The 23,636-nt window shown below is 48.2% G+C and overlaps 1 protein-coding gene across 1 annotated transcript; it reads left to right on the plus strand.

Moving 5' to 3' along the window:
• The first annotated feature begins 1,403 nt into the window (after positions 1 to 1,403).
• AZIN2 (antizyme inhibitor 2) lies at positions 1,404 to 23,287 on the plus strand. Its single transcript, XM_058195670.1, has 11 exons — positions 1,404 to 1,507; positions 1,614 to 1,730; positions 5,041 to 5,213; positions 5,653 to 5,826; positions 7,847 to 8,019; positions 15,971 to 16,105; positions 16,588 to 16,753; positions 18,279 to 18,441; positions 19,629 to 19,741; positions 21,758 to 21,972; positions 23,143 to 23,287. Exons 3-11 carry the CDS (start codon positions 5,115 to 5,117, stop codon positions 23,285 to 23,287), a joined length of 1,383 nt encoding a protein of 460 aa, XP_058051653.1. The 5' UTR covers positions 1,404 to 1,507; positions 1,614 to 1,730; positions 5,041 to 5,114.
• Positions 23,288 to 23,636: the final 349 nt, after the last annotated feature.

Raw genomic sequence — 23,636 nt, forward strand, 5'->3', positions numbered from 1 at the left:
GCCACCTGCCTCGCTACTCTTGGCAAGGTTGCTTCTGAGGATGTCCAGAGTGCCTGGGGAGAGGAAGGCCAGCTGTGGGCGACTCCTTAATCACAGGGGCCTCTGCCCAGCAGAATCCAGTTGTGGAAATGGGTGTGGGTCTGCGTCTAGGTGAAGGGTTCTGTCTTTTTGTGTTGACAACTGGTTTAGGAAGAACAGTTTGTAAAATTCCTCTTTTCCACTGTATTGCTAGCCTGGGTGCTTCTGAAGCGAAAGCAAAGCTTTTAGGTTTTGTTGCTTTTTTCTCTTTTAAATGAAAGGATTAGAGCATATACAGAGTGTAACCTAATTTGGCTTTTGTTATTGCTGCTGAGGGAACTCCATTGTAACCTAATGTGCCAACTTCAAAGATAAAGCCGCCAGTCTAACGGCCAAGTAGCCTAGCAAAGTAACTTAAAATGTGTATTCTCAGCAACCTAATGTGAGATAGCATCCCGTAACAAAGCTGTGCCCTATAGGCGAAAAACCCTATTCTTTTCCTCCTTTCTGAGGTCCTTTGTTTCAGAGGGCTGAGAAAATGATGAGGTCTGCATGAGGTGGCTTTGAAATTATGTTTCTAACAATATGATGATCAGTGCAAGCTGTGTAAACTATAAGAAGTGCAAGAAAGTTACTGCACGCGGCGGCTTCGGCTTCGGCTTTTTCTCTCCGCCTGCTCTGTTTAAAAGAGCGGGTGATTAAAAGAAAATGCCTGGCTTTAATCTTGATCAATAATAAAGCTGAATATCAGGGATCTCGTGTTCAGAGTCTCATTGGGATTTATTAGATTCCGAGCTGCACTCAACAACCTTACATAACAATGGCTTTTCCCTTTTGAAAACATGCTGGTGCAGAACCTGACATAACTGTAGGTGAAGGCGAAGAAGGCATATAAGCAGTTAGAAAGAGAAAGTAACCATATAAAGTCCACGTAATGTGCCCGCGTAACGGAATGCAGCTATGTATAAAAAGCCTTTATACTCTTTGTCTGGGCATATCCTGTGCCAGGAGGGTGGCAGTTGTCCAGCTGACTGTAAATAAGTCCTCTTGCTGAGGGATTGATCCTCAGCACCCTTAGCACCCTTCCTCGGGGAGACCCCTGATCTGCAACTGCTTCTCCTGGCAGAGGGCAACACATTTGGTGACCCACTTCCACCCCCAAGGAAAATCCTCCCCCCATCAGCCGGAAGCCACTGTGGCCTCTCCCTTTCCAGCCCCTGGACCATCCCTCCATCACTCGTGCTTTGTTTCTTCCGCCTTAGCCAATTGGATTGCTGGGCTTGGTCACCATGGCGACTCTTGTGAGCAGAGATGCGGGGGGGGGGGCGGCAATGTATAAGGGACCAGCATCTACCCAGAGCTGAAGATTAGCTGGTGCTGCTTTGCATGGTGTAGGCTTTGGAGGAGGAGGAGGAGGAGGAGCCACTGCCGAAGCCTATATTTACTCTTGGGAGACCCATGGGCAAAATCCGTTTAAATGCTTTTTAAGGTGGGTCGAGTAGTAGGCCTGAGGGAGGGCTTGTGCTGTGGATGAGGGGAGAGGGAACTTGCAGAGTTCTGATCCTCCTGCCCGTCTCCCGTCTGCCCCTCTGCAGAGACCTCGGATCCCCAGCAGCAACTGCGCCTCGGGGTGTTGCAGAAGCTCAGAGTTCACCGGAGAACCCCCCTGGCATTACACCTAGCCACCTGGGAAGGAGGAAGGCTTCGGGACGGTGAGGCCCCCCCTCCCCATCCCGGGCAAGGACTGGGGGGGGGCAGGGAGGGGAAGGGGAAGCATCCTACCCTCCCCCAGCATGGAAAGAGACCAGGAGCAGCAGAGATCTGCTCCCTCTTCCCTGACCCATTAAATGCTTTAATATGGTTTAACACCCCCACCCTTCTCTGTCTGACATGTGGGGAGGGGGGAGGTACGCAAGAGAGACTGGCCAGGGAGGCCAATTGAGGCCTGCGCTGCAGAGAATCTCACAACAGCTCACTTTTTGAAAAGAAATATCATCGGTATTTAAAGGGCAGTAGAGATGCACACAAACAAATATCAACGTGCACTTTTCCAGATAACTTTTATTTATTTATTTATTTATTATTTATTTATTATTCAAATTTATATACCGCCCTATCTCCCAAAGGACTCAGGCCGGTTCACAGGCATATAAAACATCAATATACAAATTAAAATAATCCTTAAAAAACTTATTCTAACGCCCAAATTATTAAAAATAAAATATAAAATATAAATATTAAAATCAATTTAAAACCCCTCTAAATTTAAAATCTAAGCCAGTCCTGCACAGATGAATAAATGTGTCTTGAGCTCGCGACGGAAGGTTCGGAGGTCTGGAAGTTGACGGAGTCCTGGGGGGAGTTCGTTCCAGAGGGTGGGAGCCCCCACAGAGAAGGCCCTTCCCCTGGGCGTCGCCAAACGACACTGCCTAGCTGACGGCACCCTGAGGAGTCCCTCTCTGTGAGAGCGCACGGGTCGGTGAGAGGTATCTGGTCGCAGTAGGCGGTCCCGTAGATAACCCGGCCCTATGCCATGGAGCGCTTTAAAGGTGGTCACCAAAACCTTGAAGCGCACCCGGAAGGCCACAGGTAGCCAGTGCAGCCTGCGCAGGATGGGTGTTATGCGGGAGCCACGAGGGGCTCCCTCTATCACCCGCGCAGCCGCATTCTGGACTAACTGCAGCCTCCAGATGCCCTTCAAGGGAAGCCCCATGTAGAGAGCGTTGCAGTAATCCAGATCCAAATTTTATCCCATTTGTTTTCCCATTGAAATCCATAGTAAGTTTTCTTCTTCCAGGCTTGGTCTGGGTGGGAGGGCGGATGGGCGGATGGGATGGGAATTTCCCCAAGTGACTCAGGGCAGGTCTGGGAAGAGGATTTGTCCTCTGAATGAACTGAGGCTTGATGAGATGATGCTCCGTCTCAGAGGTCCTTTCTCTCTGCGAATCCCTTCCTGGCCATGCAATCCCAAATTCTGCCCTCAACTTATGCAGCTCCTCTCCCTGCCAGGGGTTCCTTTGATGCCCCCCAAGGCAGGAGACAAGCAGGGCACCGATCTTCCTTTCTCCCTCTTTGTATCTGCTGGAGCAAAAACCAGAAAGTCAGAATCAACGTCCAGAAGGTTTTCTAATCCCTCACTTGGGTGACCACTTATTTCTATTTTTTATTTTATTTTATTTGCATCCCATCTTTATTATTTTTTACAAATAAGTCAAGAACGCAAACATAGCCAACACTCCTTCCTCCTCCCACTTTCCCCACAACAACAACCCTGTGAGGTAGATTGGGGTGAGAGCGAGAGACTGGCCCAAAGTCACCCAGCTGGCCTTCATGATTAAGGCAGACCTATTCCTCTCCAATAGTTCATCAGTAAGAATAGGGACACACACACACGCCGGATGCCAGGAGCATGGGCATTCTTACTCCAAGTCACATTCTAAGTTACCCACACAATTTATTTATTTATTTATTTATTTATTTATTTATTTATTTATTTATTTATTTATTTATTTATTTATTTATTATTTACATTTCTATACCGCCCTTCTCCGAAGACTCAGGGCGGTTTACAGCCAAGTTAAAAAGACATATACAAAAATTAAAACACAATATTTGAAATTTAAAAATCTGAAACCATAAGGCCGAATATTAAAATAACAAGAAATAAAACCACTCAATTAAAAATTACTCTTAGGCCAACCCTGCTCGTTGAAACAAAAAAGTCTTGAGCTCGCGCTTAAAGGCCCGGAGGTCGGGAAGAAGGCGTAGCCCCAGAGGCAGTTCGTTCCATAGGGTAGGTGCCCCCACAGAGAAGGCTCTTCCCCTGGGGGCCGCCAGCCGACATTGTTTAGCTGACGGCACCCCGAGGAGACCCTCCCTGTGGGAGCGCACAGGTCGATGGGAGGCTATTGGCGGCAGTAGGCGGTCCCGTAAGTAACCTGGTCCTATGCCATGGAGCGCTTTAAAGGTGATCACCAACACCTTGAATTGCACGCGGAAGACCACGTGCAATTTATCACTTCACAAAGAGTTCTGCCTCAATGCAAGTTTCTCCACAACCCTTTATTTTACACACATTGATCAGAAACAAGAGAAGGCTGCTAATCGGCAATTACTGTGTCCCAAAAGCCACAAGTGAATTTTGATGGCAGTTGGGTGCCATGGGAAGGGCTGTGCATTTTCCAATGGCTGCCAGAGGGCAAAGGGTTAGGGATGAAGCACTTATATCTGAGGACAAACCTGGGGTGCTGCTTTCTGCAAAATCCCTCCTTTTGTCTGCAATTACAATCTTTCCCCCACCCCATTATCTTCTTCTAAGAAGCTTTTGGAGCCAAGTGGCTGACTTTAGTGGGTCAAGGGGGCTCATTGTGGGCCCTGCCATCCAATTTAAGAAAGCTCTGGTAAACAAAAGGGCAGGTGATGTGCAAAGCGTTCGGCCACATTTATCCTCTGTATAGGTGTGGGAGAAAGCAGCACGCTGGCATTTTGCATTTCAGCAAGCAAGACAAAGTTGTCACCCTCTGGACTTGATCAGAGGAAGTAAAAGCAGAACAGATATTGCAAGTACACTGACCTAGTTTCAGGTCAGCCTCATCTGCTATGCTTGTAAAATCACAATCTGCACCCAGGCACCATAGTAGTCACTGAAAGGTCCTTACCTGTACATGTAGATATGTTGATTGGGAGCCTGGTAGCACCTTTTCCAACTACCAGTAACTAATTTTATTAAAAGGTATAAGCTTTCAAAAACCCTCATCATAACAGTTGGCCAACAGATCTTCAGACTTTCTGGACACCTTTTCCAACCTGAAATATTTGGCCATCCTGTGCATCAGGTAGGTTGGAGAAAGAGATCCAGGAGCCTTAGTGATCTCCTGCCAGGTTCACGAAGGGGAACCTTTTCTAATCTTCCTGCTTAAAACCATCCAGCACCTGGCGGAAGAGCCACTGCTGTGAAGTAGCTGTTTGCCATCTCAGATGGTTGAGAAGGAGCTTCCTGATGTTGTCTCTTTCCCTCCACAGTGTGTTGCATACTTAAAAACTATCCCCTCTACTGACTGAGGCTTTCAAAGAAAGAGCCTCCTTTGGTGGTAACAATGACCAGGTACCTGGATGAATCGGATGTCATGATGGTGGAGGAGGGCTTCACCACTAGGGATCTCCTGGAGAGCCTCCTCCTCAAGGTTGCCCAGACGGTGAGGACCAAGGCAGTTGGCTTTCCAGGCACTGAGGACGGAGGGAGTGTGTGTGTGTGTGTGTATCATCCCAGGGTGTGGACTGCCCATTGGCAAGTGTGCCTGAGCCATTTGGGATAAAGAATAAGACTCCACAATGTGCACACAATTCAGCTCTTCCATTGTAAAATTTGTGTAGCCAAAGTTAATGAAACCCCCACCTCCCAAAAGTGGAAGGACAGCCTCCTGCTTGGTGTTTGCAACTAACTTGTGAGACTCCTAAGACAGGCCATGACGACCAAACTAACACCCATCTGCAGCTGGCTGGGGACATGGGGATATGACGTCTGAAGGGAAGTTCCGCGACTCCAATCTTTACAGGAGGTGGGGAGGCCCCTGGGGAGCCGGGTGCAAAACAGAGAAGTTTGCGTCGGTGCTGATTGTGATTTTTCCTCTCCAGGGTAGCCGAGAAGCCTTTTTTGTGGCAAATCTCGAGGATGTGGTGAAGAAACACGTGCGCCTCCTCAAGGCCCTGCCACGGGTCAAGCCCGTCTACCCCTTGAAGTGCAACAGCAGCAGGGGCGTGGTGCAGATGCTGGCAGGGCTGGGGGCCGGATTCAGCTGCACCAATAAGGTGGGGTGGGATGGTCCCTGGAGACATGGGGGCGGGGGGTGGGGGCTCTGCGGGGTGCAGGCAAAAAGGCCCAGAGGCAGCCTTGCAGTCACACTGAACACACGAACCCAGAAACCCTGACGGAAGAAGCTTCCTGGTTGAGAAGAGAAATGTCTTCAAGGAAAAATGAAGGAAGTCCAGTTGCCTTTTCCAAAGAAGCCCCTTTGGGACATCCTCTGGGTGCCGTTACCCTTTCCAGCCCAGGCAGGACCCACCCCCACTCCCCCGGAATTGTGGAGCTCTCCTGCAGCGGATCGATGCTTACGTAGACGGAAAGCAAAGCAGATGAGAACGTTAGTCCTTCCAGGAATCTTGATAAGACAGTCTGGCTGCTGCCAGTCCTCGGCATTCATTTAGCAACTGTTTGAGATTACAACAGCACTGAAAAATGTAAGGTATAGACTAGTCCCAGTCCTCATACTTACCATTCTCACAGCATCCTCACAGTCACAAGGTCAAAAATTGGGTGCTTGGCAGCCAGCATGTATTTCTGATGGTCGCAGTGCCCCAGGATCCCGATTACCATTTGTCACAAAGTAAATGGGGCAGATGGATTCATGGGATTCACTTAATGGCAGCAATTTGCTTATCTGCCTTGAAAAATCCAGAAAAACCACCACCTTGCTCAGCAATGGGAAGTCTGATCCCAGTTGTGCCCATAAGTCAGGGCCTTCCAGTCAGGGTCACATTGCAGGTAGAAAACTGGTCCCTCTTATGGTGTTTTTGATGAGCCTCTTCCCCGTCACCGTCTTGAAAGCAGATCTGATAATACTACAGCTGGAGAACCTCCGGTCTGGAAACACCTGGATTTAGGCACTTCAATAACCTGGGATAAAAGGTGGGGGGGGAGAAAGGGCTTTTAAGAGAGCCCAGATAAATGCCTAGAATGCACATTGTGTGTTTTAAGAATGAAGCAGTTCTGCATTGTGGGATCTAATAATGGCAGCTCATAGCCACAAGAGTTCTCTGCAAGTTTGCAAGGTCAAGTGGCTGTGGACTGCAAACCCTCCAGACATCACCTCCCCAAAGGTTTTGCAAACTATTCCTAAAATGTTTCCTTTAAGAAAAGGTTCAGGATCAATATGCATCAGTGGGATGTATGTGATTTTTTTTTAAAGGGTTGAAACACCAGTGTGCCAAGAAAGGCCTCAGAAGGCAAAAAAACCCCAAAAACCTGATGGGAATTAAGATGGAAGCTGAATTGAATTGGCCAAGTGTGATTACACACACAAGCAATTTGTCTCTGGTGCAGAAGCTCTTAATGTACATGCAAAGCAGCAGAATAATCATAATCATAATACCAATAAGAGAAGGAATAGAGAGGATAAGGATAAACAATAACATTTCAGCCCTACTGCCTAGGTAAATGTACATAGATATTAGACAGACAGAATTCAATCAATTCAATTAGTATTATCAGATCTGCTGATTGGGGAAGAGGCTCATCATAAGCAAGGAGGGACCAGTTGCTACCTGCAAAGCGACCCTGACTGGAAGGCATTACAGGTATTCCTCGAATTATGACCGCAACTGGGATCAGACTTTCCATTGGTAAGCAAGGTGGTGGTTTTAAGTGGGCCGTGCCTGGTTTTTTGACCTTTTTTGTCATGGTAGTTAAGTGAGTAACAGCTGCCCCATTTATTAAGTGCCCACGCTAGCCCCATTTGGGTGGACAATAGAGCTGAGCAAGCCAAGGGACTTCCCACAAGGAAACACGTGCGGTGAGAACAACGGGAAAGAAAAACAAAGTTCCATGGGCATTTGGCTCTCAAGCCCACCCTTGGCTTTCTGGATCATTGGCCCCTTAAGGTTAGCATTTCAGGGTGACTTGGATCCTTGACAATTGCCTCTCTCTCCAGTGGGGATTCACAGGAGGCAGGAGTTTGGGGGGTCAGTGCCTGGTCTTAGTATGGCCCCATCAGCCCCAGCCCCAAGTTCAGATGACCAAGTCCCTTTACCTTCTCTGGTTGTCACCCCCCAGACAGAGATGGCCCTGGTGAAGAGTATGGGAGTTCCACCGGAGAGGGTCATCTGCGCCAGTGCCTGCAAGCAGGTCTCCCTGATCCGATATGCGGCCAGCCAAGGGGTGCAGCTGATGACTTTTGACAATGAAGTGGAGCTCGGGAAAGTAGCACGGAGGTACCCATCCGCCAGGTAGGCCAGCAGCGTCTGTGCACATTGTTCAGGAAGAGGCAGCTGCAAAAAATGGGGGAGAAATCTTGTGGGTCATAACTGGGTAACCAAACTGTTATGTTCGGGAAGTAACGAGGCTGGAGACCAGGGTAGTGACAACAGCTCTTTAATATATGGTGAACCCAGCAACCAGGCTGGGGAAAAACCTCTCCTTATATACAGTTCAACCGGCAGCTTTAACCAATCAGCAACGTGCTTGTTTCCCGCCAAAACCATTTAAAGATACATAACACTCCTTTCCCCCAGAAAACACTTTACCCATATTTACATTATATTTGCATACTATTTTTCAACGTAATCACGCAAATAGACTGGGCGTCTCCTGACTCTCTCGGACCTGCGCAGTACATTCCCTGGGAGTGGGTCGAGCTGACCGGAGGGGCTGTTTGCTCCTCTCAGCTCCTTCTCTAGGCCATCCGGCCCTGGATTATTAGCAGAGTCGTCCCTGCTGTTTTCTACTGGAACCTGTGGGCGTCGCTGGACCTCCGGAATGTCAGATAAGTCCTGCGAGTTCTCCGGGTTTGAGTCAGCTGTGGAATCAAACATTGTGTAGTCAGGGCCCGTTTCTATTAATTCAGATTGTTCGGCTATTCGTTTCCGTATTTGGTCTATGTGGCGCCTCCATACTCGGCCGTCCTTTAACTCCACCAAGTATGACTTTGGACCTGTTCTGTTTAGGATTTGTCCTGCTATCCAGGTTGGGCCTTCACCATAGTTGTGTGCCCACACTCGGTCGCCTATGTCCATTTCTCTTGTTTTTCCTATTTCCCCCTTGTAACCCTCCGGCGTATAGTTTGGATTTAGACGGTCTAGGGGGCACCTGAGCTTTCGGCCCATTAATAACTCGGCTGGGCTTCTGCCGGTTGTGACACAGGGGGTTCTGTGTTGGACGGCCAGGAAAACATCGATTTTTGTTTGCCAGTCGCCTGGCTTAAGTCTGGACAATGCCTCTTTTGCGCTCCGGACGGAACGCTCTGCAAGGCCATTCGTCGCAGGGTGGAAAGGCGCCGAGAGGGCATGTCGGATGCCCTCTTCTGCCAAGTACTCCTCGAATTGGGTTGCCGTGAATTGCGGGCCGTTATCGGACACTAGCGTGTCGGGCAACCCATGGGTTACAAATAGGTGCCGTAGGACTGAGATCACGGCCTCGGCTGTCATGGATCTCATGAGAATGATTTCCAGCCATTTGGAGTAGGCATCTACTACGACCAGGAAGGTTTGGCCGTGGAAGGGGCCGGCAAAATCAATGTGTATTCTAGACCAGGGGCCCTGGGGTTTCTCCCATTCCCGAACCGGGGCCGTTGGGGGTAGCGGTCTGGACTCCTGGCAGGCCTGGCATTTCCCTACCCTTTCAGCAATTTCTGAGTCCATTAAGGGCCACCAGACATAGCTTCTCTCTAGGCCCTTCATCCTAACGATCCCTGGGTGACCCTCGTGGAGGAGATCCAACACCCTTTTCCTCAATTTTTCTGGGATCACCACTCTATCCCCCCATAGCAGGCACCCCCCTTGAGCCGAAAGTTCCCCACGTTTTTTTACAAATTCTTTAAAACGCCGCCCGCGCAGCGGCCACCCTCTTGTACCCAACCGAGTACAGTTCTCAAAGTAATGTCGGTATGGCCGAGCCACCTCCTTAGATGTGACTGGGCCAGAGTCCAGAGAGTCAATTAGCAGGATGGGCATCCCCGGAGTGGGGTCTTCGATCGCCCCTGGTAGTGGGCATCTGCTTAAAGCGTCCGCATGCCCCAACTCTTTTCCGGGCCGATGCTGCAGTTTGTAGGAATAGGCGGCTAAGAAGATAGTCCATCGGGTCAATCGTGGCGAAAGTGCCACAGGCGTTGGGCGGTCGCCAGCCAGTATCCCTAACAGTGGTCTATGGTCTGTAACAATTTCAAAGTTTCTACCAAAAACGTATTCGTGAAACTTTTTTACCCCTGACACAATGGCTAGCTTCCTTATCCAACTGGCTATAGTTCCTCTCTGTCGAGGACATCGTTCTGGAGTAAAAGGCTATTGGGGCTTCTGTGCCATTTGGAAGTCTGTGGCTGAGCACAGCCCCCACCCCGTAAGGGGAAGCATCGCAAACCAATAATAATGGCAATGAGCTATGATACTGAATCAGTAAGCTATCGCTCGAGAGTAGGTTTTTTACTGCTTCGAAAGCCCTAGCTTCCGACTTTCCCCAAGACCAAACAGTATTCTTTCCCAGTAGCTTATGTAGCGGCTCGGCAACGGTCGCCTTATTCTTTAAAAAGACCGCGTAAAAATTCACTAGACCCAGGAATGCCTGTAGCTCTGTTTTGTTTTTGGGCGCTGGAGCCTTTCGTATTGCCTTGACCTTGCTTTCAGTGGGGTGAATTCCCTCCTTGTCTATTCTGTAGCCCAAGAACTCTACGGATTCTACCCCTATCTGGCATTTGTTCACTTTAACCTTTAGACCGGCTGACCGGAAAATGCCCAGAACTTTTTTTAAACGCTCCCCCAATTCTTCTAAATTTTCGGCTGATATCAATACATCATCGAAATAGGGGACTACCCCCGGGAGCCCTTGCAGAAGTCGCTCCATTAAATTTTGGAATAGACCAGGTGCCACACTCACCCCAAACTGTAACCAGGTACACTTGAAAGCACCTCGGTGGGTCACAATCGTTTGGGCTTCGGCTGTGTTGGCGTCTACGGGCAGTTGTTGATAGGCTTGAGCCAAATCTAACTTGGCAAAAACGTTCCCTTGCCCCAGTGAGTGCAGCAAGTGTTGCACCACGGGGACCGGGTAAGCGCTTTTCTGCAAGGCTTTGTTTAACGTCGCCTTGTAGTCAGCGCAGATTCTAACTGACCCATCTGGTTTTACTGGGGTGACGATTGGCGTCTCCCACTTTGCATGATCGACTGGCACCAGAATCCCCTGACTGATGAGCTTGTCTAACTCCTTGTCAATCTTGGGTTTAAGGGCAAAAGGGACTCTCCTTGCCTTTAACCTAATGGGGGCTACCTGGGGGTCTAAATTGAAGGAAATAGGGGTCCCCTTGTACTTGCCCAGGCAGTCCTTGAAGACATCTTCGAACTCGTTCATGAGTGTGTCTTTTAGATTAAAGTCACTTCTGTAGATGCCAGTCACTCCCATGCCCAATGCACGGAACCAGTCTAGTCCCAACAGACTTGGCAGGGTTCCTTCAACTATCGTGATGGGCAGGGTCTTCTTGTGTGGTCCGTACTCGACGCGGACGGAGGTGGTCCCTCGAACAGGGATGCGATTCCCTTGGTAGTCGTGCACTCGTAACCGTTGTGTTTGCAGTTTGCGTTTGGCGATTCTCGGCAAAGCTTTCGCAAAAGTGTCCCAGGACATGATTGTGATCGCTGACCCTGTGTCCACTTCTAGTCGGCACGGCACTCCTTCAATCTTGGGTTTAGTGAAGATTTTCTTCTCGACGCGGGTTGCTGCACGGCCTATGATCACGGTCGTTCGATTTGAATTCGCGCCCTTTTTGTTTTGACCAATCGCGGATCGCCTTGCCGATCCTGCGCTCTGATTGGTCGGTTTGAATTTTCGGCGGGAAGGTTGGGGTGCTCGACAGACTTGAGCCAGGTGCCCCTTCTTCTCGCACCGCCGACATGTAGCGTCCTTGAACTTGCATCGTTGACGCTGGTGTTGCCCTCCGCAACTTCCGCATTCATCCCGGTCTTCTTTGCCCCTTCTCTCGGTGAGGCAAACTCCTTCCTCATCCTCACTGTCTGATTCGGTCTGGATTTCTTCGTTGTGGACCGGGGCTGGTTTCGCGCTCGCCGTTGGCTTGAGTGGCTTTTGTAGGGTTTCCGCCGCTTGGGTGGACATCTCATGAGCTCTGGCTTCGTCCAGAGTGTTTGCCAGCGTTAGATTGCTTTTTGATAGCAGCCGCCTCCGCAAACGCATGTCTCTGACCCCACGAATGAGTTGCTCTAACAGCTCCTCGTCCAAGTCTCGGTACCCACAATCTTTGGAGGCTTTCCTCAGGGCGGCCATGTACTCGCTGATGGATTCGCCCTCTTGCTGTCTGCGCTCTCCAAATTCAAAACGCCGTACGTACTTGGACGGTGTAGGTGCGAAATGGTTCTTTAATAGATTTTGCAGAGTTTGCCACGATACCGATTGTACCGGCGTTGGCTCTGCCAGGGCTTCCGCGATGTCGATGACCTCGGGACCGCAGTGGCTCAGGAAATATGCCCGTTTGCGGTTGTCTGGAACTCCTTGCAGTTCGTTTGCCTCTAGGAAGCTTTCGAAACGGGTCATGTACGTTCCCCATTTCTCCCTGGCTGGGTCAAACGGCGCGGGCGGAGTGTAGCTGGCCATCTCCACGTTTCTGCCCTGAGTTTGCTGGGTTCGGTTCTTCCGTGCGTTCAGCTCATTCTGGTGCTCTTTAGCCTCGATATCCCACCTTCGTCGCCAGTGTTATGTTCGGGAAGTAACGAGGCTGGAGACCAGGGTAGTGACAACAGCTCTTTAATATATGGTGAACCCAGCAACCAGGCTGGGGAAAAACCTCTCCTTATATACCGGCGGCTTTAACCAATCAGCAACGTGCTTGTTTCCCGCCAAAACCATTTAAAGATACATAACACAAACAAGAAGACCTCAAGAGCTGTTGGCCTCCTAGAAAGCGTTTCTGTTAGGAGAGAAGAGGCTTTATTCCTCCTGGTTAGCTTTAAAGAAGCTGGGAGCGTTCTACAAATAGTCTCTTCAAATAAACACATTTTCTGCTCAGTTCAAGGAAAAGCAGTGGAAAAGATACCGTGAATGAGATAGAGCCAGGAGCCCCAAATGGAAACACTAGTTACCATCTTAGGGCATTAGGCCATTTTTGCCACTGAATGGTTCAGCATACAGGCAATTGGATTAATTAACTAAACCAGGGTTTATGTAGCCACGGGGAATGATGATGTGTCAACACAATCAGGCATTTGATTAGATTAGAATAGAGCTGGAAGGGACCTTGGAGGTCTTCTAGTCCAGCCCCCTGCTCAAGCAGGAGAACTCATACCATATTTTGAAATTCTCACAGTACAAACTCAATTTCCTTCCTCTGTCTTTTGATATAGTGTGAACAATTACAAATATGTAGCGATTCATTCTTCCCCTTACTTGTTTCCTGTCTGGAATCCCATTGTCTCCTGCTCAAGGTGGGGCCGATGAGGATGCGCTGGGAAGATTCTACTTTTGCAAACTGGCTTTCCAGGGTCCAGGCCAGGGGTAGCTCAGCCTGTGGGCAGCATCATGCACTAAATCACCATAATTTGGGCTGAGTTCACACAACATTAAATGTGGTTGACCAACTGATGGACCAGCAGGTCACCTCAGCACAACTTGGAAAGGTGCACATTCATCAGCAAATTAAATCAGTGAATAAAATTCAGAATTAAATCAGAAGAGAGATTTTCTGGCTGGATTTGCACATGTGTAACTTCATTACTGAATTACCCATTTTCAAGGTTCACACATGCTTTCCGTCAACAGTAAACTAAAGCTGGATTTGCAAAACACACTAAAACAGAAAAATACTAAGCAACATTAAAACTAATCAGAATTAACATTATGATGTGAATGTAGCTTCTTTAAACAGCTAAGTTTCGGGGAAGTGTGTTATGATAATAAAATTTCAGTGTCCATCTGGAGATGGTTGTTACTAGGAACTTCAGTTGACTGGATTCGTTTTTTGGGTTAAACAACCAAGGTGATAAAGGAACTAGCAGGAGCGATTGGAGAAAAGAGGCATGGTTAGCTTAGAGAAAAAACATGGAAGTAGGTATGTCTATGGAGGTTCTCGGTCATCCAGCTCATGATTGTCCCAAAGGTGCTTTTTTCAAGAGGCAACTGGACTTTCTGGTTTTTCTTTGAAGACGTTTCGCTTCTCACCCAAGAAGCTTCTTCAGCTTTTATTTATTTATTTATTGTTTCAATTTCTATACCGCCCTTCTCCCAAAGGACTCAGGGCGGTTTACAGCCAAAGTAAAGACAATTTTTAGGATCAGCTTAAAAGCTTTGACTGGATGGTGCGGAATGAAAGGGTTTATACTATAGAATCGTGATGGTGAACCTATGCCCTCTCTCTGGGCACGCGTGCTGTCGTCAGGCGCTCTTCTGGTTTCCAGCGCACTAGCCGATCTTCACATGCGCCGGAAACCTGAAGACCAGCTGACCGACATGCGTTCCAGTTTGGGCTGAAAAAGTTTGCCATCACTGCTATAGAAGCATAATGGAAGTATAAATCCTTCCATTCCCCACCATCCAGCTAGGGTTGAAGAAGCTTCTTGGATGAGAAGCGAAACGTCTTCAAAGAAAAACCAGAAAGTCCACTTTCCTCTTGAAAAAGCACATTTGGAAATAGATATGATATCTGCCTTCAAATTTTTGACAAATTGTCACAACGAATTGTGACAATTTGTCATAAGAGCACCAACAATTAACAATCTTAACAATTAATAATATTAACAATTAACAATATTAACAATTAACAATCTTAACAATTAATAATATTAACAATTAACAATATTAACAATCTTAACAATTGTCAAATTGTCCTAAGAGTACCAACGTGCCTACTGTTCCTGTCCTAATGTTCCCTTTGATTGTATCCAATTTCATATAGTTATTACATACTTATGCTTATATATATGCTGATACATCGTATAGTTATTTCATGCTTATGCTTATATATACTGTTGTGACAAATAAAATAAATAAATAAATAAATAAAAAATAAAGGAAGAATTTTATTTATTGTTTAAATTGATACGGCTGCCCATCTCGAGTACATGACTTTGGGCCATGAAAAACAGAATTTAAACAACGAATAACAAAATAAATAACATAGATAGCGGTTGAAAAACCAACCCACAACAGCACTAATAATCATCCTAATTAAGGTAACTGATAAACAGGTTTATCCACACCATTAGGGCTCCAGGCTTGATGGCAAAAGATCTTGTGTTAGTGTGTGTGTAATGAGGGTCCAGAGGGTGGGGGGGGGAGGTACAGGAGAAAAAGCCCCCTTCCAGAGTCCTGCCAGACCTGCAGCAACTTCTCCTGCCTGATCTCTGAATTTTCAGAGTTGCTGGAGAAGACAAAAAACAATGTCTCAAATTACAAGGAAAGAAATTTCAGTTGGACCATGGGGGGAATTCTCCTAAGAGGAAGCAGTGGAACAGGCTATCTTAGGAATCTGTTCATTCATGAGTAGAAGCAACCTCACCACTTTTACTGCTCTTCAATAAACAAAAGACATCCTGATTGGTTCCACAGCAACCATTTTCTTGCTCTTAAAATATTGAATGTTCCCACCAGGCCTGCCCTGGTTTTAGTGCGTTCTGCAAATCCAGCCAACAGTTAGATTCTTTTGCAATAAACAGTAGTTGAACAAAAGTTATGTGTGTGATGGGCAGGAGGAATGACCTTGCAAGACAGGAGGAAGAGGTGCAACCAAGACAACAGTCAGATAAAAGACATCTGAGTCCAGGGCAGAATTGTAGCCTGAGATAGCATCTCACAAAGATAAGGAGGAGGAAGAGCACATTTAGACTTGTAAGATTCTGTGACTATAACCTGATAATAAAGGTAATGTCAGCTTGCATGACTTTGGTTTCCTAGTTTGATTGCATTGGAGGGCTGACAGTGCTGTTTATTTGTTTGTATGAGAAAGAGAGAGAGGAGAGAGAGAGAGACAGGAGAGAGAAGAGAGAGAGGGGGAGAGGGAGGGAGAGGAAAGAGAGAGGAGAGAGAAAGGGGGGAGAGAGAGGAGAGAGAGAGAGTTATCTCGTGTGCATCATTTAAAAATGACCTGATCCATTTCATTTGCATACATTTACAATGACCTGAGGATGAAAATAGAAGGTAAAGCACAGCTGTTAACTGTAACCAAAGAAGCCTGTTCTTCCCACGCCCCAGAATGATTCTGCAGCTGGCCACTGATGACTCCAGGTGTGCCAATCATCTGAGTGTGAAGTTTGGTGCCACCCTTAAAACCTGCCGACATCTCCTCGAGATTGCCAAACAGATGAACATTGAGGTGGTGGGCATCAGGTAGGGGCAGAGATCCTTTTCTCATGCCAGTTGCCGACTCTCTCTGGTCCCTCCTCTGTGCACTAAGTTCTTTCTTCCAATGGCCCCTCTTCCTTCCCCTTGTGCTGGAGGTCTCGGTGCCTTTGATCGTCGGGCTAGCAATACCTGGTTAAAAGACTGAGCACAGGGCACACCCAGAAACACCTGGCAGCACCCACCGTGAAGCCTTTCTGTTGAAGGGGGCATGCGGAGTGGAATACTCAGGAGGAGACATGGGAGAACAGTGTCCCATAGTGCTTTTCTCTGACCAAAGAAAGAAAACCATGGACGTGCCTGGGGTGGGGACCCCAATTACCTGGGAGCAAGCAATATCTGGGCGGTGACCCATAGAAGCTGCCACCCAGTCAGGCAGAGGGCAATATTAGCAGTGCGCCCCACAATTTCACTGAGTAAGTCTTCTAGATATAAGTGTTCACAGGTAAGTCATCTGCTTTCCTTTCTAGCTTTCACATTGGAAGCAGCTGCATTGACCCTCAGATCTTCACCCAATCCATAGCAGACGCTCGCCTGGTCGTGGAAATGGGTGCAGAGCTAGGCTACAAGATACATCTCCTGGACATTGGAGGAGGACTTCCTAGTGCTGAAGAGTCTAGGAGGCACTTCGAAGAGGTAGGAGTCCTCATGTTTGAATCTTGCTTTGGGAGCTTTGGCAGCTTCGGGAGCACTCCTGGCCAGACCTCTCAGCTGGCCAGGAGTACCCGGGCCCTTGATGGGAGCGGGAGGCACACTCTAATTTCTGTTGAGCCAAGAATTGAATGGTGTGTGGAAAAAAATCAAAATATTCGCTGAAGAATGAAAGGGTGTGGCTCAAGTAGGTGGCACAGTCACATATCTGTGTTTTGTGTCCTGCTTGTTGCCTCTCACTTCCTCTTTGCAGTCCAGAGATTTGAGAACCTTCCAGCAATTCTACAATCATTCATACCCAGCACTGACACAATTCTTCCAAGAGGCCCAGATTTGCTCTGCATCAGTTTTCTGCCTTGCAGGTGGTTGATGTTGTTTCAGGCACTGAACATATCCCATAGGTGGCTCCGTGTTCCTGCACAACCAGGGTTCTATAAGGATCTCCAGTGACTCTCTTACTTTCATGGGGTTTTCTGCTGTGCTGCTCAGCCTCCAGGCTTGGGTCAAGTTATAACTAAATACAGATAGAGATATAAATACAGATTAACAGAGTTGGAAGGGACCTTGTAGGTCATCTAGTCCAACCCCCCGCCCAAGCAGGAGACCCTACACCATTTCTGACAAATGGCAGTCCAATCTTTTCTTGAAAGCTCCCAGTGATGAAGCTCCCACAACTTCCAAAGCCAACTTTTTTTCCATAGGTTCATTTTTCTCACTGTCAGGAAGTTCCTCCTCATTTCTAGGTTGAATCTCTCCTTGGTCAGTTTCCATCCATTATTCCTTGTCTGGTCTTCAGGTGCCTTGAAATATGGAAATGAAAGAGTTGGACCCCCTCCTTTCTGTGGCAGCCTCTCAAATATTGGAAGACTATTATCATGTCTCCCCTGGTCCTTCTCTTCACTAGACTAGCCATGCCCAGTTCCTGTCATGCTAAGACTCTCAGCCATGATCAGGACTCTTTGAAATGGGATGAGATCCTCAAAGGATCTTTGCAGAATTATTGGGTGAATGTTTCTCTTTAAGAATCAACAGTGGGCTGGGAGAGGGCAAGATTAGATCAGAGATAGATGATAGATAGATAGATAGATAGATAGATAGATAGATAGATAGATAGATAGATAGATAGATAGATAGATAGATAGATAGTGTGGGTGGGTGGGTAGAGGAAGGAAGGAAAGAAGGAAGGGAAAGAAAAAAAAGAAAGAAGGAAGGAAGGAAGGAAGGAAGGAAGGAAGGAAGGAAGGAAGGAAGGAAGGAAGGAATAGTCACTAGGTCCTTGCAGTGCATGGAAGGGCTTCCATGCTTTGTGACAGACTGACATCCTACTTAGGACCTCCTCCCAACTTACTTGCTATCTGCTGCTATGAAAACCAACCAACCGAAAGGTGTCTGACTGTCTGCAGCTGCCTCTTTCCCCAACAGCTGCAAAGTCCAGGCAGGACTTTTGGTGGCTGTGTGTATAATGGTGAGGTGTCCTCTCTTCTCCCTCCCCCACACCGGACTCTTTCAGACAGCAGCTGTGATCAACTCTGCCTTGGACCTCTACTTCCCTGAAGGCTGTGGGGTCGAGATCCTTGCTGAGCTGGGGCGCTATTACGTGCATTCGGCCTTTACCTTGGTGGTTAACATCATTGCCAAGAAAGAAGTTCCTCTCGACCAGCTGGGCTCAGACGGTAGGTTCAGCGTGCCCAGGTGGGCTTTCTCCCTCCCAGGGACCCTCCATCCTGGTTTACAGCCAGCAACTGGGGGCATAGAATACCCAAGGCTAGGAGAAACAAGCCACATCCTGGATGGACACGGTGTGTGAATCCCTCCAAACATGCTGCCCCTAATTTGACTTGAGGCCACACCTGTCTTTCCTTGGAGGGCCAGTGCTGGCTTTGCCTCTCTTGGAGCCTGGCTGGAAATGACCAGCTGGGAATCAAGAAGCCAACCTTTCCTGTCTATCCATCCCATTCTAAACCCAATGAAAACTCAGCCCTTTGCAAACCTAGAGTATATTTTATTTATTTATTCAATTTACTAAATGGCCCAATTCAAAACAAGTCAAGTTTAAAAATCATGAAACCATCAACCTCAGAACAGAACGAAGCAATTGAGTTCATTTCCCCAAAACACCTCTTGACTGTCGCTGAGCGCCCTGGCCCAACAATGCCCACGGCCTTTCGAAAGGGACAACAGGACGGGGATTGTCCAAATGTGGGGCGTAAGCTCCTTCACTGACCAGGCACCGTGACAGAGGTGCCACGCTCCGTGGCTCCTGTTGGATGGCCCGGCTTGACAGGAGGGAGTGTTGTGTTGGGAAGGAGGGGGCAAATTGGCACCCTAGCTCAGTGCCCACTTGACCTGGCTTAGGCTAAAGCCAGGCCCTACATGGGCACTTTTGCATGTCTGTAACTACCAGCTCAACTACATTTTGGACCAGCTTCAGCTTCCAAGTCAGTTCCAGGTAGAGAACAATAATCCCAGTGGGGACAGAAAGGTGCCATTGATACCAAAAAGGCATTTGTGCAAGATCTTCCTCATACGCCTGTGTTTCCCCAATTCCTTTCCACCAGCTTGCCTTGTAATGGAGGGGCTGCTGCTTCTCTCCTTTGGAGCATAGCAACCTCCCCACATCCACCTAAACGATTGCCCAGTTCTGGCTGGGCAGGGAAGTGCAATTCTGAATTTGCACCCTGAGATTCAATCCTCCTCCCCACAGGGTGGGAGGGCTGGGTGTCCAGGTTCCCACAAGTGGGAGGGCCTGCAACTCGAGACGAAGCCACCCACCAACCTTGCAGAACAAACCTGGCCGGGGCCTTCCCATCCTCCGTCTCCCAAGGCCTCCCTGACTGTGCCTGCCGTTTGGTCTCCTCAGAGGAAGACGCCGAGGGCAAGAAGAGCTTTGTCTACCATATTAACGATGGCGTCTATGGCTCTCTTGGCTCGGTCATCTTCAGCAACATCTGCCCCGTCCCCATCCTGCCTAAGGTAAGAAGAGGTCCATGACTCAGCAAGGGACAGAAGTCTCTTCTCTTCTCAACGAAGGGGAGCCCGAGTGCCAAAGCGCCAGAGAAGGACCTGAAGTCCAGTTCCCTCCCGCTTGGATGCTCTCCCTCCCTGTGTCCTGCTTCCGCCAGTGGCGGTGGTGGCTTCCCCCTTCTGGGCTTTGAGTGACACCCGTTTCGTTCTGACTGTGCTTTCGGTACAGTGCAGGTCACATAAGGAAGGCCAGTATCAGGGGTGAAATGCTACTGGTTTGCCTGAACTGGTAGTAAAAAAAATGTTTAAAAAGTAAAAAAAAAAAAAAAAGTTCCAGCAATCACATGTCGCTCAGCTGATCTTCGGAACTTTTTTTTTTCCTTTTTAAAGCATTTTTCACTACCGGTTCCAGAGAACCGGTAGTTAAAAATGCTTTAAAAGGTAAAAAAACAAAAAGCAGCAAATCCAAAAGTGCGTGTTTGGTGCGGACTGTGCATGTGTGCAGTCTGCATCCGGGATGCACTGCACATCTGCATGCATGGCACACATCTGGCACGCACCACACTTGCGCGAGCAGCGAACCGGTGGCGATCAGTAGAGGATTTCACCGCTGGCCAGCATGGTGTTCTGGGGAGGACGTGGGGCTAGGATCAAAGGGGCGTCGGTTCATTTCCACCCACAACCATGGAAATCAGTGGGTGACTTTGGACCCTCTCTCTTTCTTCAAGTTGCGCTTGTGGGGATCAAATGAGTGGGGATCCCTGTGGAATCTGCACTCTTTCTTGGAGCTGTTCACTTGGCAGGCTCTGCCTTGATTGGCAGCGGTTTTCCAGCAGAGCCACCTAAGCATCCAAAGGATAGTCGCTAACATTACAACACTGGAAATTGTCTGCCGTAGACATTCGGAATATCTAAGAATATATAAAATTTCTGCAAATTGGATTTAGGATTCTGAGAATTTATAGAACGTCTCAGACGTCAACAATAGTTCTTGACTTACGAACATTCATGCAGTAACCATTCAAAGTTACAATGGCACTGAAAACAGTGACATGACTGTTTTCCACACTTACAACCATTGCAGCACCTGATCACGTGATCACAATTCAGACCTTTGACAACTGACTCCTATTTATGACGGTTGCAGTGTCCTGGGGTCACGTGATCCCCTTTTGACAAGCAAAGGCAATGGGAGAAGCCGGATTCACTTAACAAGAGATGCGGTGATTCACGTCATAACTGTGGCAAGAAAGATGGTACAAAGCTTACTTAACAATTAACTTGCTCAGCAGTGGAAATGTTGGAGTCAGTTGTGGTCGTAAATCGAGGACTATCTATAGATCATTGCTATACAGCCGTGATGGCGAACCTATGACACGTGTGCCCGAGGTGGCTCGCAGAGTCATCTTTCCAGGCATGCGAGCTGTCACCCAACTCACCTGCAGCTGCGCATGCGTTTGTGCCCCAGCTAGTGTTCAGGCCTCCAGTGCGCATATGCACAATTCAAGGGACCCAACTGGTCTTCGGAGCTCTCCTGCGCATGTGCGTGCATTTGCACATGTGTGTGAATACTTGCATGCAGTGCACACATGCGTAGATGGCATTCATGCGCATGCACTTGAAAAACCATGCACTTGCACAGATGGTGTGATTGTGTGCGCAGTGCATGGAGGAGCTGCACAATACTGTGTGATTGCACATGCAGCACACAGGGGAGGAGTTGTGCATTAGCACAGATAGCACGTGCGCGAAGCGTGTACAAGTTATCACTCAGTTCACCACCACTGCTATACAGTCTTGAGAAAGTCAGCTTAAAGATCAGCTTGAACCAGTGGTGGGATTCAGCCAGTTCGCACCACTTCGGGAGAACCGGTTGTTAACTTTCTGAGCACTTTGGTGAACTGGTTGTTGGAAGAAATCATTAGGGCAGAGAACCGGTTGTTAAATTACTTGAATCCCACCACTGCCTTGAACTGTAGATCCCAGAAGATCTGGCTGGTTACAGTTCTTTTCTTGTCTTTGCAGAAACCCCCACCAGATCTCCCTTTGCACAACAGCAGCTTCTGGGGACCAACTGGTGATGGGTTGGACCGAATTGCAGATGGCCTGGAACTGCCTGAGCTGCAGGTCGGGGACTGGCTGATCTTTGAGAACATGGGGGCCCACAGTGTGCTGGCTCCCTCCTCTTTCCAGGGATCTCCGTCAACCCCAATTTACTACGCGATGTCCAGAGTGGCCTGGTAAGATGGTTTTCAGAGTGGAAGGAAAGGGGGAGGAGTATCTGCATTTCCACCCCACAAAGCTATCAATTATGAAATAGAGTAGAATTTTTTTTTATTGGCCAAGTGTGATTGGACACACAAGGAATTTGTCTTGGTGCATATGCTCTCAGTGTACATAAAAGGAAAGATACCTTCATCAAGGTGCAACATTTACAACACAATTGATGGTCATAGGTACAAATTTAACACTTAATGATACAACACTTAATGATAGTCATAGGCTACAAATAAGCAATCAGGAAACAATATCAGTATGAATCGTAAGGATACAAGCAACAAAGTTACAGTCATACAGTCATAAGTGGAAAGAGATTGGTGATGGGAACAACGAGAAGATTAATAGTAGTGCAGATTTAGTAACTAGATTGAGAGTGTTGAGGGAATTATTTGTTTAGCAGAGTTGTGGCGTAAAAAGCCTCCAGGGACCAGAAAACCCTGGCCCTGAAATTGCTAGAGCCACTTTTGTTACAGGGAGATCACACAGAATGCTGAACTAATGAGAGCATTCTTGCAATACTAGAATCACTCCCCTGTTGTTTAAAAAATACAGAAGAATTACAGGCTACTTGCAGGGAGCCCAAGAGATGATTGGGAGAAACTAGATAGGGAAGCCGTGTACACAACAGGCGCAGAAGCCTGCATGGAGTCCAACAGGAGAGGAAGCATTGGGAAGAGGCTCAGGGGGAGGGGAGGAGAGGAGGGGGAAACAAACAAACAAAAACCACCAGCAAGGTTCTGTTCCTGTCCCAGTAAAATGGAGCTCTAGTCGTCTAATGGAGTCCGTTTCTGATCTGGTGCACCTCTTAGGCTGAGGCTGCTGCAACCCGGTATTTTAAATGCCTGTCGAGTCCCAGAGTGGGAAGGGTCCCCTGGCCGCGTGACCCCTTGGCCCAGTTCCAGGTGCTGAGCTGATGTCAGGTGCAAGCAACTAGAAAGGCTTTTGTGAACAGTCTCGAGCAAAAGCTTTCTTCTTTGTCACCTCTGTTACAAGAATCTCACCTGCCTGTCTGCACCCCTTTGGGAGGGGTCATCTAAGGCTTCAAGGAGAGGACAGCCCTCTGCCACTTTCCGCAGAGCAGGGTCTCTAAGCTCAGCCCCCTCACCCCTGCTGGCTCCTTTCTCCTGCAGGGAAGCCGTCCAGCTCCTCCAGGGGAAATCACTGAATCCAGAAGAAGAGGAGCGGGAGAGCACGTGTGCCCCCCTCTCCTGTGGCTGGGAGATCACGGACACTCTGTGTGTTGCCCCCGTCTTCACTCCAGCAAGCATCATGTAAGCTGTGCCAGTCCTTCATCACAGGGGGGGGGGGGAGACCCCTCCCAGCAGAGCCCTGCCTTGTCCTCTCCTGCCTCACCTCTTCCTCCTTTTTGTCAATGGCCGGCCTGCCTCTTGCATATTCTGCCCTGAAGTCTGGTTTCTCCTCCTTCTTCTTCTTCCTTTCCAAGCAGTGTGGTTTTTAAGTATGCAACATAAATCCTGTTCCTCCTAGCCTGGTCTTGGTGTTCTTAGGGGCATATTGGGGGCAAAGCTGGCAGAGGGATTTGAGGCCCCCTGCAGCCACGCAAGGTGGGAAGTATTATGTTGTGGGCTGCGGTAGGCAAGAACAGACAACATAGATACAACAG

The sequence above is a fragment of the Ahaetulla prasina genome, chromosome 10, assembly GCF_028640845.1.
Source record: "Ahaetulla prasina isolate Xishuangbanna chromosome 10, ASM2864084v1, whole genome shotgun sequence".
Classification (NCBI taxonomy): Eukaryota; Metazoa; Chordata; class Lepidosauria; order Squamata; family Colubridae; genus Ahaetulla; species Ahaetulla prasina.